Source organism: Verticillium dahliae, genomic scaffold (genome assembly GCF_000150675.1).
Source record: "Verticillium dahliae VdLs.17 supercont1.11 genomic scaffold, whole genome shotgun sequence".
In the NCBI taxonomy this organism is placed as follows: domain Eukaryota; kingdom Fungi; phylum Ascomycota; class Sordariomycetes; order Glomerellales; family Plectosphaerellaceae; genus Verticillium; species Verticillium dahliae.
This window is the reverse complement of record NW_009276930.1, coordinates 615300-628515: the sequence shown is the minus strand read 5'-3', so window position 1 is coordinate 628515 and position 13216 is coordinate 615300. Positions and strand designations below refer to the sequence as shown.

Sequence of the window (13216 nt, the reverse complement as noted above, 5' to 3'; positions counted from 1 at the left end):
GGTCGAAGGCGAAAAGGGCTTTGATGTCAAGAAAAAGCCGTCGTGTTGCGAGAGGTATTACAAGGGGAAACCCGCGTCGGAAGGTCTTCGAATGTAGGCGATGTGATGAATCGGGTAGACGAGAAGACAACGGTGTCGTTCTGGTTCTTTTGACAGTCAAGGAATGTCGGGGCGGGAGCCGTTCAACGGTGAATGTGCGGCGTGGCTATGTCCGTCCGTCTCGTCTATGTGTGGTGTGCGTATCTGCAGGCAGGCTGGCTGTCTGGCTGGACAGGTGGTCACTCGATGGATGATGGACGAGTTTGCGTTGAAAGGGCAAAAGACAGGGTCGAGACCAAGGACGAGGTCGTCGAGGCAGGGCTCAGCGAGATGATCCCGGATGACTTGGGTGCTGCCCTGTTTTTTTTTTCCTGGTTCTGTGACTGGAGACACCTAGAAGCAGGCGACTGGGGGAAACCGATCCGATGGGGCAACGTAGCGGGACCGATTCCCAAGTCGAAGTACGTCTCGTCAGACTCAAAGTCAATTCGTCCTTGCTCCCAGAGTCGTATGTGAGGGGACAAGGAGAGGAGAAGGGGGGAAGGGAAGGACAAAAAAAGGGCAAACGTGTCAATATACAGACGGCATTAGTAGGAGGTGATGCGCCTGGAGAATGGGATGAGGGTGGGAAGAGGAAGTCGAGAAGAGGTTTGTGATTTGGACGTGGGACTTGGCTTGGGGTTGGCCACCTGTGGCAGGATGTAACTTGGGGTTGGGGACCGTGTGGATGGGATGAGGGGGCGGAACCCCCCCCTGGTAGTGAGCACTGTGCGATGCCTTGCTTTTAGAGCGACCAGCGGAACGGTACTGTACACAGGTGGACGACGATGGGCTGTCGTCTGCTGTGCGGTGTCGCTCGATCCACTAATTGTGGGATGCTACAGTGCCCTCCTCACGGTGCGAACAGGCAACAAGGCCAGGTACCTGTGAACCTACCCAGGGCGGTAGGACGGGAAGGTGCCCTGGCTGCTGCCCACAGCAGCACGACACAGCACCCTACGCGCTACCTTGGCCCTGGTTCCCATCTCAGGCACGTCAACCTGATATGAAACGACATGTACCGACTTGAAGCTGGGTCGTGGGCTCCGGCATATGACTATCTTTGGAATCATATTTCTTCGGTTTGGTGCCCCCTGGACCAACCACAACAGCACGAGAGCGAAGATACGATCGACCAAAAGTTGGAAGTCCATCTCAATTGGGATTTGCTTCGGGCGATCACCACCAGTTCAAGGTTTCCGTTACTCTTTGCCTGGAGAGCTACCCAAAGCCAAGAAGTCGTGAGTTTCCGACATCGAGTCTTGCCCATTCGCCGAGGCAAGACGATAAACTCTCTTTCATGATCAACCGGAGCACGCAACTGCTCGCTCGACCACTCGTCAGTCTGCATCGCCAGACTGTTCATCCCGTTGCCTCTCACTCAATTGCTCTCACTCAGTTGACAACCCTTACGCACGACCTTCGCTCCGACCGTCTGTCGTCGCTACCCTTTCCGCTACGGGACCACAGGCGAGTCAAGAGTGCCCCTATTCGTGCTCGTCCAGCCAAGCATCTCGTGCAAGTCACACCGCTAACTCCTATTCGTGGGCTGTAGTGCAGCAGGTAAATTGACAGCCGCGCTTGAAACCCCCTCGACCCGTCCGGCACCCAGGCCCCACTATGGTGCGCTGGGACTGGATCGATGCCACACGCGATCGGATCAGAGAGGGGGAAGGGGGGGAGCAAGGAAAGCCTGTCGGTTTTAGGCTGGCAGGTCAGATCACCTACCACACACACACACACCCACCACATACCACACTCGGCCCAGCGCAGGGCACAGGGTACGCAGCGGGAGGATCTGCCGCTTGTCGACGGTGGCCCCCCTCCTACTTTGGCATGTCTGTATGATGGGTTCTTCTCCCTCGGCGCCTTTTCGATGGGGGGGCTTGCTTGAATAGCAGCAATCACCTCGAGCTGCAACGCCAGGCTTTCGGTCAAGGAAGGTGCCGAAGAAGCAAGGAAGAAGAACAAAAGCCGCGAGACTGTGTGAATGCATGACAGGAGAACACGGTGGTAGAAAAAGGGGCCAAAAGAAAAGAACCCCTGAGCTAGGTCCCTTTCTGTACCCCCATTGGCCGCTCTTCCACATGACGACCACAATGGGAGGCAGGAGGTACATAGGTACATGTAGGAGGCAGGAGAACCCCAGAGATGGGTTTTGCCCGCCCAATCACAACTGGACTGGTCCCGGAACCCCGCCGCCTGAGACCGAGAGCTGACCCTGCGCACCCTTTGTGCTTGGATCGTGGCTTAGCGTGCACAAGTCAGCCACACTTTCATAAAGTCACCGTTGAGTCTCCACCCAACCGTAAACTCGGGGATCATCACACGGGTATCATGAATGACGGGTTACCATGTACCTGTCATGCACCTATCCGGAAGGAAGGGAAATACACTGTTGAAGATGACTGGTCGCAGTACTACAGGGCCTTCGGTCCCTGCAACGAAGACAGACCCTGGGCCTATATCCACTGCTTATTTCCATACTGTGATACAAACGCACCACCAAACCCACCTTCGATGCTGGCCTTCTCGAATGTGTCCGTCACAAGTCGGACGGATTCCTCTGGAGTGAGTGGACCCTTGAAGTCGGGTGCATAGGCTGGAAGCTTATCCGTGAATGATGCGAAGCCCTTGAGCTGCTCTGGGGTAGCTGGGGTATACATTAATACGACGACGACATCCTTCCATCATCAAGACGAAGAAATTCTCACCATCTGAATAGCGGCCCACCTCCACCAAGCCCGGGCTGACACTCAAGAAAAGTACACCGTCTTTCTTGTACTGCGTGCTGAACTTGGACATGACAGCATTCATGGCTGACTTGGAGGCAGTATATAGCGGGCTCGTATCAACGTCCAAAGCGTTTGTAAAGTCGAGGTCGGCATGCCCAGAGGAGATGAAGATGACCTTCTTGACTTTGCCCTTCAAAACAAAGGGCAAGAAGAGGTGAATGAGGTGGATGTTGCCAACGACATTGGTCTGCCACAGCTCTAATCCAACAGCCTCCAGCTCCTCGGGCCTGTCGCTCCTGTTGGAAACACAGCGTTTAGCACATGCCAGCTCGGAGAGCCGCGAGAGAGAAGCGGTGCACTTACAAGTCACCGATGGGGCCGTAGACGTCGAACAGGGGCACCACGCCTCCGTTGGCAATCAGGTAGTCGACGCCACGCTCGCCGACGATCTGAGCCGTGTCGGCAGCCGCCTGCTTCAGGCTGGCATACTTTGTGAGGTCTGCGTGGAGGATGTGGACATTGGGACGGCTGCCGAGCTCCGTCGCTACCTTCTTTTCCGTTCCAGCCTTATCGCGGACCAGACCAAGGACAAGGTTGTTTGAATCTTCCGAGAACTGCCTGAGAAACTCGAACTGGCCTGGATTAGGTACATGTGGCACGTAGCCTGGCACGAGGCAGACTCACCCCAATTCCCTTGGATGCTCCAGTAATGACGTACACGGCCATGATGATTTCGACGAGTGAATGATATCTCCAACTCCGAGGGATCGGTGGACAACTACTTCAAACTGACCACCATGTCAGACGTCACGTTCTTAAGTAGTGTCCGCTTATTAATGGAAGGGGATGGTCCTTTGTTTCCACCTGCCAAGTTCGGTGTGTTTGTTCCCCGTGGCATGCAGACCTGCCTCCAACACGCCTTGGCACCATGTGTCGTACGTCACCCAATGAGTTCTGCGGCTATTCGTCCTGTTGAGATGATACGAGGGGAGAGGGGGAGGCGGACAAACTTACCCTTTCTTCCCATTTGATGTTACACTGCACTATCTGCATCCCACGCATGCCTACGAGGCATGTCGGTGAAGACGAGCAATCGGATCGGATCCCGGGTCCTTACCGAGAGAATTGCGTAACTTTGTGCGCCTCCGCCTCCTTTACGAAAATTTAGCCGGGCGAAAAGGGGGCCAACGGTTGGGTATGCACAAGTTAATGAGCCTTGGATGGCGTCCCTTTGCTCGCAAAGCGAGAGGGGATGAACAATAAGTACAGATACCTATGAAAGCCCCCACGTATTAGTGCATATGCAAGTCTTGCACCAAGGGGCGATCGAGGCAACTATGCGCAAGCCTTATGTACAACTTGACGAGGTTGCAGGCATGCAACCCCCCTCGAATACTCTCGCGAGCTCGCCATGCCGAGCATCTGTCTGCTCCAGTCCGTGGATCGACAATTTACTTGTTGACCTAATTCAAGTTCTGGAAGAGTTGAAGAACACTAACTTCTCTCCCCGTTTCCCTTCTTGTCACGCACGATATTCACATTCTTACTTTACCTCCGTCTTGAGACCGCTCCAAGTCACCATCAAGCCTTCGTACTGCATCCGAAAATGGCTTCAACAACATCAACCCAACTCCCAACCAACTACAAGGGACTTTACTTCACTTCGCCATCTGCTCCCCCAGAGATTGCCTCCTTCCCCACCCCTGCGGCAGATGTCGGGTCAGTGATCGTGAAAACGCTGTACTGCTGGATCCCAGGGTACATCAACGACGTCTATTCCAGGGGCAACCCGCGCCAGTATCCTGTCCCCTTCCCTCTGATAGGCGGCACCAACGCGGTAGGGCGCGTCGTCGCCGTCCCCCCGGATGCCGCCAAGTTGAAAGTCGGTGACCTCGTGGTTGTCGACCCCACGATCCGCCCGCGCGACGACCCGGGCCAGATCATGCTCCTCGCGCTGCTTGCTGCCACAGGTGAGATGCAAGCAATTGCCAAAGATGTCTGGCATCACGGCACCTGGGCCGAGCTGGTGAAGGCCCCCATCGAGTCCGTGCATCGCTTCGACGAAGGAGCTTTGCAGAAACACGGCGTCAGCCCCCGCGACCTCGTGTTTTTCGGACAGATGGCCGTTCCGTACGGCGGCCTTCGGGACGTGAACCTCACGGCGGGCGAGACCGTCTTGATCAGTCCGGCGACGGGGAACTTTGGCGGCGCGGCCGTGCACGTCGCCCTCGCCATGGGGGCCCGCGTCATCGCCATGGGCCGCAACGAGAAGGTCCTGGAGGAACTCAGGGACCTGGCGCCGGGACGGGTCGAGACGGTCAAGCTTAGCGGCAGCTGGGAGACGGACCTGTCCGAGATCTCGAGATTCGGCCCTGTCGACGTCTTCCTCGACATGACCCCGCAGACCGCCACGAACACCGACCACATTCGCGCCGGGATTTTCTCCCTCCAGGCCGGTGGACGGGCGAACCTCATGAGCGGCGTCCCCGAGATCTCGATCCCCATACCGCTCCTCCAACTCAAGGGCATTACCATTCAGGCGACAATGATGTGTACTTGGAGTCAAGAGGAGGATCTCGTCAAGCTTGTGCAGACCGGAGTCTTAAAGCTGGGCGAGAAGGCGGGTCTGAAGATCCACAGGGCCTTCAAGATGGAGGACTTTGCCGAAGCGTTGCAAGTAGCTGGGACGGAGTCTAACGCTAGTCGATCTGTTGTGTTCACCCCTAATGAAGAGTAAGGGGAAATAAGGGGCGGGCTTACACTGATGATGGTACCTGTTCTATGTCATTGAGAAGAAGATAGCTGATTGATAAAAGCAAGCCGAAAGCGCCTGACGACATACGCGACAACGTCCTTGCTGGCTGCCTAAGCTTGTATGTTGTTGGTGTGCTTCCTATTTGTCTTGGAAAGCCATTGGATTGAGTCGAATCAAGCAGCGTGAACTTCGGAAGCAGGCTACATCTCAACGGCGCATAGTATTGTTACGCTCGATGATTCGGGTTTGGGTGAGAAATGCGATACATCTTCGCTGGTGACTGTGTCCCTGTCCTGCCGAGGAGGTATCACTCGCGATTGACATCAAAGCACAGCATTGTAGAAGCGGTCGGTGTTGTTGACCTCGGTCTAAGGGCTGGCGCCAGACAAGTCATGCCACTGTTGATCCAAGCTTGGTATTTTGCTGCGTCTAAAGCGACTAAATTCATCACGAGTGGAAGAGCGTAAAATGATCGCGCAAGGAGGGAATGCTGATCATTGTTTTGTGTGAGCAATGTCGCTCAGATCTGGAATCTAGGGAGTTTTAAATCCTCACAACTAAGAAGAAAGATCTTGTAAAGGGTATGAGTTTCTTCAAACACACCCCTCAGCCACCCCTTCAGAGTACGTACAAACGGCTTGTGCCCTCCGGTTTATTCAACAACGATGGGATTGTAGAAGCGGAAGCGGTTGTTGGGATCGTACTGGGCCTTAAGGCCTCGCAGCCTCTCGATGCGCCAGCTCTCGTGGCCGTACCGCTCCTCGAGGGTCTCGAAGCTGGTGGCGTAGTTGAGGTAGACATTGCCGGTGCGGCCCGGCTGGCCCGCGTTCCACTGGTCACTGACCTCGGCGGCCCAGACCCTGGCTCTCTCCTCTAGGGCGCTATCGCGGTCTGTTACTGCCGCGTTGAAGAACATCAGGTGGCGGTCGGCGCGGAAGGGGTACGCCGAACTCGCCGAGTCAATGGCCTCAACTCCGGCCGTCGCGTAGCCTTCGTGCATGATGCCCGTCACAGCCGCGAGGTCTGGGTCTTCGATCGCGCGCTTGCTGAACCCCTCGTAAATGAGGCGCTCGGCCGTCAGGTTATAGACTTGGAGACCTGCTGTCGACGAGATATGCACACCGTCGTGCTGGCAGATGGGGTCGGACATGCCTGTGCCCTGCGCATGGGCGATTTGCGAGTAAGGCACGTCGCCAAACTCCTCGTAGGCGGCCTCTATAGCGTTCATGGGGGCGAGATGTTTCTCGGCCTCCTCGGAGGTGCCACGGTAGGCAAACGTCCAAGAGAGAACAGGCTCCTCACTGCTCACGGAAGCGTCTATCATGAAGGTTCCAACGTTGAAGGCCATATCAATGGGAGTTGAGCCGTTACCATGGAAATGATTGAGGGCATTGAAGACAGCCTCCAACTGTTCACCGCGCCAGATGTAGTTGTGGTAATGCCAGGTGTCGGGGCCCCGGGGAAAGATGTTCATCTCATAGCTCGTGACAATGCCGAAATTGTGCCCGGCCCCTTTCATGCCCCAGAGAAGGTCGCTGTGGCTCGTGGTATTGATGCGGATGGTGGAGCCGTTGGCCAAGACAACGTTGAGCTGCAGCATATTGTCGCTGATCATACCGTACAGGCCTTCGTAGCGACCGTGACCACCCCCAAGACCGGCGCCTAGCATGCCGACGCATTCACACCCGCCGGTGGTGGTGACAAAGCCCTTGTCCCACAGATGGTGGATGACTGGGCCTACGAGGGTGCCGCCTCCGAACCATGCCGACTTGCTGCCGGGTTGGATGGTGATGTTGTTGAGCTGCCGCATGCTGATCTGGACGCCACTGAATGTACTAAGACTTGCCGCCACGCCGTGTCCGCCGTTGAGTGCCAAAAAATCGATGCTGTTCGCGTTGCAGTATTGGACCTTTCGGAAGCAGTGTCAGCATGTGGGATCTCTCCTTGTAGTCGGTGGCGGTTTGAGGTCTTACAATTGTCGCGACGTCTGATTCAGTTCCTGGCTCAATCACAACCTGGACGTCAGGCTTGGAAGAGTCCGTCCATCTGGAAGTGGCCTCTTCGAAACGGCAAGCTTCCGGTCCGAAGATCAAGGTGGTATTGGAGACCCGGAGGCCGAGTTCTTCTCGGATTTGTTTGGCGGTCAAGTCACGACGTGTGATCGCTTGCTTCTCAAAGTATCTGGGGATGCTGGCACCAGCTGCAAGACCCCAGAGAATACAGAACAGTGAAAGTATCGAGGCCTTCATTGCGACAGTCGTATTGTGATGATCAACCTTGTGGTGGTATCGGTGCTGCAGTTAGGTCGAGCATCTGGCTTGGTTTTCACTCAACAGGACCGAGAACTGACATACATGGGCCATGCCAACCAATATCAGCGCAGACAATTCCCACTCCCAGGGGGGGATTTTTTTCCGCCAGTACGGGCCGTCTCACCCAATGGGCAGGGGTAATAAACTTGCTATTTCTAGGAATCTGACGTTACTCTACATAATACAAGTCGATGACACTATCAGAAGGATTCGGGCGTAAATTTGCTTGCTCATTAAGTCTACTTGCTGACTGCAGCCTTCTCGAGCGGGGCTGCTATCATTTTGGACCGGAGTTTTTGCCCCCTCCCGTGATATATGCAGGTGAGCCGGCACAAAGCCTGTAAGGCAACTAATGATCTCAAGTTGGACCCCTTGTTGATTCTGTGCCATTCCCCGTGCATGTGCCCTGATTTGTCGCTCCTAAACACACTGGGCCGAGAGTGTCTACACACTCTGCTCTACCTGGTAAGATTGCGATGATGATTGATAAAGATGGTGATAGGTCCGGTCTCTTCAGCCTTGGTAATGCCACCGACATGACTTTCACTTCGATCCTTCAGCCCGCGGCTCTCTCGACAATCCCATATCACCCGTCATCATACAAATCCAGCCAACTTTTAGCGACCTTAGAGATTCCGCATCAGTTCTACCCATCATACTCCGGAGAGTACCACTCTCTTCATCCGCCATGGATGAAGTAAAAATCTACAGCAGGCCAAGTCATGGCATCTTTCGCTTCATACCAGACGCATGGGTCCCGTACGCCGAACTCATGCGTCTCGACCGTCAGTCAGGGTTCTGGGCCTTCTACTGGCACTACTTGATAGGACTTGGTTTTGCCATCAATATCCCCCCTTTCTCCAGCGATCTCGATCTAAAGGCGCTCGTGTTCCTCGCAGCGTACTTGGGACTATGGACTATAACCTTCCGCGGCATTACCTGCACATGGAACGACAACCTAGATCAGGACTTTGATCGCCAGGTCACCCGCTGCCGACTGAGGCCCATCCCACGAGGTGCTGTCACGACGGCGCAGGCGCATATCTTCACTGCTGCACTGATCGCCCTAGGGGCCTGCATCTTGTACCCCCTCGGCGACTCGACTCGGGCTCACGCCGTCGTAGATGGGGTTCTCTTGTTCATCTACCCCCTTCTGAAGCGCTGCACAAACTACCCGCAAGTCGAGCTGGGATTTGGGCTGTCCTATGCTGTGTTTATGGTAGCTGCAATGCTCGGGAAGGATCCGTTAGCACCTCTTTTGGATCAGTCTTCGTTAGACCTCTCAGCTGGCGTGTCCAAGGTCCTTGGCGCACCTCTGGCCCAGTCAGCGGCATGCCTATATTTCGCCGGGATAATCTGGACCGTCATCTTTGACACTATTTACGCTCATCAGGACTACACTGATGACCTGAAAGCTGGTGTCAAAGGACTCGCTGTGCGCCTCGGAAGGAAAGGGACGAAACCAGCCTGCTACATAGCAACTGCTGTGCAGGTCTACTTTCTCGTCGCGGCGGGCCAACTGGCAGGGTTTGGCGCATCATACTACGCCATTTCCTGTGGCGTAACTGCTCTCCTGTTGGCCAGGATGATCTGGGTTGTCGATTTGGAAGACAGTAACAGCTGCGCTTGGGCGTTTGGTCCCGGTAGCAGCTATGTTGGCACCGCAATCTTCGCCGGGCTTTTGGCCGAATTCTTTGCGAAGAAGCACGGATATTGACTGATCGGGTTGGGCAGACTGCATGGATTGGATTAGAGACGGGCTGACACTTGAAGGAGGCATCTCGACGTCTGCCTCAATCTAGTGACGGGGCGAGGATTGCATGGCGTTTCCGATAACATAAGTATCAATCATACTATCAGCATCAATTTCAATTCGGTTTAACAAGTTGTTAAATGCACATAATAAAAGGTGGAATATTTCTCACCTGATAATCTCAATACTTGGGCAAATACCATTACCTCGACTCTCCAAGTCTAGACTACGACGTGACGGAATCTCGTCGCATTTCCCTCCTCCTGAACTAATCCCAGAAAAAAAAGTACTGAAAGCATCTCATGCACTTCTCCGTTCGTTATGCAATTTGACTGAAGCTCTCGAGAAGAAAGGGATAATGGCGGCTATCGAGTTCAAGAATCAACATCTCAGTCGAAGCTGGCGGTGACCCTGCTTCTTCTTTTTCGACCTGCTACATTGACAATCTCTCCATGCTCCAGATATGTCGTATCGTAACCTATGCGGATGGTAGGTCCGGACATATCAAACCAGTCATTCCCAGGCTCGAGGGCCGTTTGAATCCATTCTGGATCAGAGGCGAGGCTCTTCAAGCTCTCCAGGTCTTTGACCCAATACTCCAACACGAGATCGCAGTCATTCACCTTCCAGCCAGGCCGCACTTGGCCTGCCTCGACCTGAAACGCCGCGCCGACTTGACTATCCATATTTTGCTTGCCATCAAGTTGTGTCAGCGAGACGCATCCTGTCAAGGTGGTTGTTTTGCAGTCACCTACAACTGCATATTTCAAGACATTGTGCTTCTTCAAAACAGCGACCGCCCGAGGAAGAAATTGGCCAGTGAACCAATGCATGAAGGTCTCTTCGTATACACCATCTTTACGGCGGTGCTCCACTGTGCACTTGATAGGATGGTCTGTCGTCGTCTTTGGAGGACATGAGGTAACCCCGTGCAGGGCCATCCTAACTGAACCCGATTTCAGTGACAGTCAGTCTTCCTTCTCAACTCACTATCGTAGTCCGTGGTGAGCGATCAGGGCAGGGAATCAAAGACGATAGCGGGCAAGGGGCAGAAGAGCCCGGCGGACAGGCGGGGACAGCGGATATGTATGGAAACCCCCATCCGACAAGCAATGAGGCAGACATGACTTGCGCCCCCCTCTTGGCTGGCTGACATTCGAACTACGTTTCTCTGGGGTTATACGGTGGTATTCACCATGGTTTCCGCATCACGAACAATCCCAGCACGAGACTCTCCGCTGTTGAGTGGACAGGTTCATCAATGCATGGACCAACCGACTCAAGATCACTTCTGGATGAATCTGGTCTTTCAGGAGGTGTGGGGTTGTGCCAAGTCGGCCGTATGTTCCGCTTCATAGCCTCGAGCCCCCCACCAGCTCACATCGAAACCCCCCCCCCCCCCCCGCCCATTCTTTATCAATGTATCGTGATGTCCTGATACTTTTTGGCTAACTGGAGGTAGTAAGCTTGAGCCCATTCTACCCTACTGAGGCATACCATCCGCTGCATGTCTTGTGGCACAGGAGATTGTAGGCAAGTTTCACGGTCTGGTCGGCATGTATGCGCACGGCAAGATAAAATCACCGGGATTAGTGACCAGCGGCATCAACACGGCGTCTGTGAGGACAGGCTCTGTATTTACGGGGTGGTTGGGGCGGCTCTAATCTGACAAGGATGACTGCATACAATAATCACCCCTCGGCACATCACCCGGCGTCGAAAGGCAGACTCGAGCCGCTGTCAACTGTCATCCTGCAGGGCCCACGCCTCCATGCTCCCGCATTGTGTCCCGCCGCAGGTCAGATTATGCGAGATCCCGCCCGGCCAGGCAGTACACGCCTAACCCTGGATGGAGAGGCGTAGTCGGAATCCCCCCCTCCCCACACACACAACAGAATAGAAGAATTACAGTGGTGGAAATCACTGGCCGACTGCCAACAGCAATGAAACGTCGACATATTCATAGACCTGCTCCTTTCGAGGAATCTGTGTTGCACTGCATAACACGAACCAGCGCATGTTGCCCTGGGGCAACCACTACCTCCTTCAGGACCAAACAAGCAAGCTGTCGCATTCGCCACATCGCCTCACACCTCAAACAAGGTCTTCCGTGTTTCCCTTGATGCTTGCCTCCAAGCTTGTCCATCCCTCCCTGCCCATGTCGCGCAATAAAGCCTCAGCTCGCTTGCGGGGCACAATCTCGGTCAAATCCTCCTCAGCCCGGAAGTTGTCGGGAAAGCTGCGGCTTGGATAGAGCTTGCGGAGAACGGCCAGAACTTTGTCCCCGTTGACGGGCTCAGCGAAGGCGAACACACGCTCGGACTGGACATCGGGATGAAGGGCGGCAGCGCAGTGCAGCAGGGCGTCGTCCTGCACATCGACAAAGTACTCTAGCGTTTGCGAGTTAGCACATGTCATTCTTCGCCTCTTTTGTGGTGCACACTGGTGGAACCTACGAGCCGTGATCCCACCTAGGTAGGTGGTATTTCCTTTGAAGAGCTCTGCTACGATGGCCGAAGTGGAAGGGTGACCCTGGTTGACAGAGTCGAGGCTCGCGCCAAAGTTGATGTTAGGCAGAACGGCGTTCAGGGTGAAACCAGGCTTCTTCTCGTTCATGAACTTCCAAGCTTCCCGTTCGGACAAGGCCTTACTCGCGGCGTAGACGGGCAGCCCGCGCTGCGGCTCATAGGGCGGGTCGCGATACGCCAGCTCCACAGCCTCGTCGTTCCATGTACCGGTGGTGACCTTCAAGGGGTTGTTAGGCCTGGGGATCAAAGCGGCAGTGGAGGAAGATGTGAGGACGAAGCGCTTCACGCTTGGCTCCCGCGCGGCTGCTTCCAGTGCATTGACTGTTCCCGAGATCGTCCCCGGGATCACATTGTGAGGATTCGGGTCCATGGTGAAAATGGATGCTGTATGGACGACAGCCGAGACGCCCTTGACAGCTTGGTAAAAAGCACCCTGCGCGCTCATGTCCGGCACAGCCACCAACTCAAATTTTCCTGGGCCGTACTTTTTGCTGAAGAGAGCGCTGACCCAGGCGTGCTTCTCGGGGTTACGTGTTGTACCGCGGACCTTGTAGCCGAGCCTGAGAAACTGGTCGGCGATGTTAGATCCAATGAAGCCATTGGCACCCGTGACAAGCACGATAGAGCCTCCGGGAACGATGAATTGCTCGATGGAGAGAGACATTGTGTTTGCCAGTCACACGCTGTAGAGTAAGGTGGGCGCAGATGAAGGAGATATAAATGGGAGGGAGGGAGATGTTTGGATTAAATATGGACGTGCATGGTGGGTAGGTACGTAGAAACTTACCGACCTATGCAAGATTACTCCTCCAGCAGAAATGGGACATTGCTCATTACATCTAAGCGTTGTACATGAACGGATTATTTGAACACCGCGACAAGGCATATTTTGATCTTCTGGTATCGTGTTGAAACCGGTGACTGCGGTTCAGGGGAAGGATTGTTTGAACGTCCAAGCCAATGTTCACTCAAGATTTGTATAGAACAGGGATTCATATTTTGTACGACAGAATGCTGACCGGAATATGCCAGCGATTCATTCAATTTGGTATGGT

The 13216-nt window shown here is 54.6% G+C and overlaps 5 protein-coding genes across 5 annotated transcripts; 2 read left to right on the top strand and 3 right to left on the bottom strand.

Annotated features, from left to right (window-relative positions):
- Window positions 1–2498: 2498 nt before the first annotated feature.
- Window positions 2499–3539, bottom strand: VDAG_05839 (uncharacterized protein; the record flags this gene model as incomplete). The annotated part of the gene is made up of 5 exons (XM_009655236.1): window positions 2499–2516; window positions 2574–2731; window positions 2793–3109; window positions 3177–3445; window positions 3498–3539. 5 exons carry the CDS (start codon window positions 3537–3539, stop codon window positions 2499–2501), a joined length of 804 nt encoding a protein of 267 aa, XP_009653531.1.
- Window positions 3540–4419: 880 nt separating this feature from the next.
- On the top strand, window positions 4420–5550 carry VDAG_05838 (alcohol dehydrogenase GroES domain-containing protein; the record flags this gene model as incomplete). Its single annotated transcript, XM_009655235.1, has 1 exon — window positions 4420–5550. One exon carries the CDS (start codon window positions 4420–4422, stop codon window positions 5548–5550), a length of 1131 nt encoding a protein of 376 aa, XP_009653530.1.
- Window positions 5551–6220: 670 nt separating this feature from the next.
- Window positions 6221–7817, bottom strand: VDAG_05837 (FAD binding domain-containing protein; the record flags this gene model as incomplete). Its single annotated transcript, XM_009655234.1, has 2 exons — window positions 6221–7477; window positions 7542–7817. 2 exons carry the CDS (start codon window positions 7815–7817, stop codon window positions 6221–6223), a joined length of 1533 nt encoding a protein of 510 aa, XP_009653529.1.
- A 751-nt stretch (window positions 7818–8568) lies between these two features.
- VDAG_05836 (para-hydroxybenzoate-polyprenyltransferase) lies at window positions 8569–9597 on the top strand (the record flags this gene model as incomplete). Its single annotated transcript, XM_009655233.1, has 1 exon — window positions 8569–9597. The coding sequence occupies one exon, from the start codon at window positions 8569–8571 to the stop codon at window positions 9595–9597; it is 1029 nt and encodes a 342-aa protein (XP_009653528.1).
- A 2130-nt stretch (window positions 9598–11727) lies between these two features.
- Window positions 11728–12825, bottom strand: VDAG_05835 (aldehyde reductase; the record flags this gene model as incomplete). Its single annotated transcript, XM_009655232.1, has 2 exons — window positions 11728–12023; window positions 12090–12825. The coding sequence occupies 2 exons, from the start codon at window positions 12823–12825 to the stop codon at window positions 11728–11730; spliced, it is 1032 nt and encodes a 343-aa protein (XP_009653527.1).
- Window positions 12826–13216: the final 391 nt, after the last annotated feature.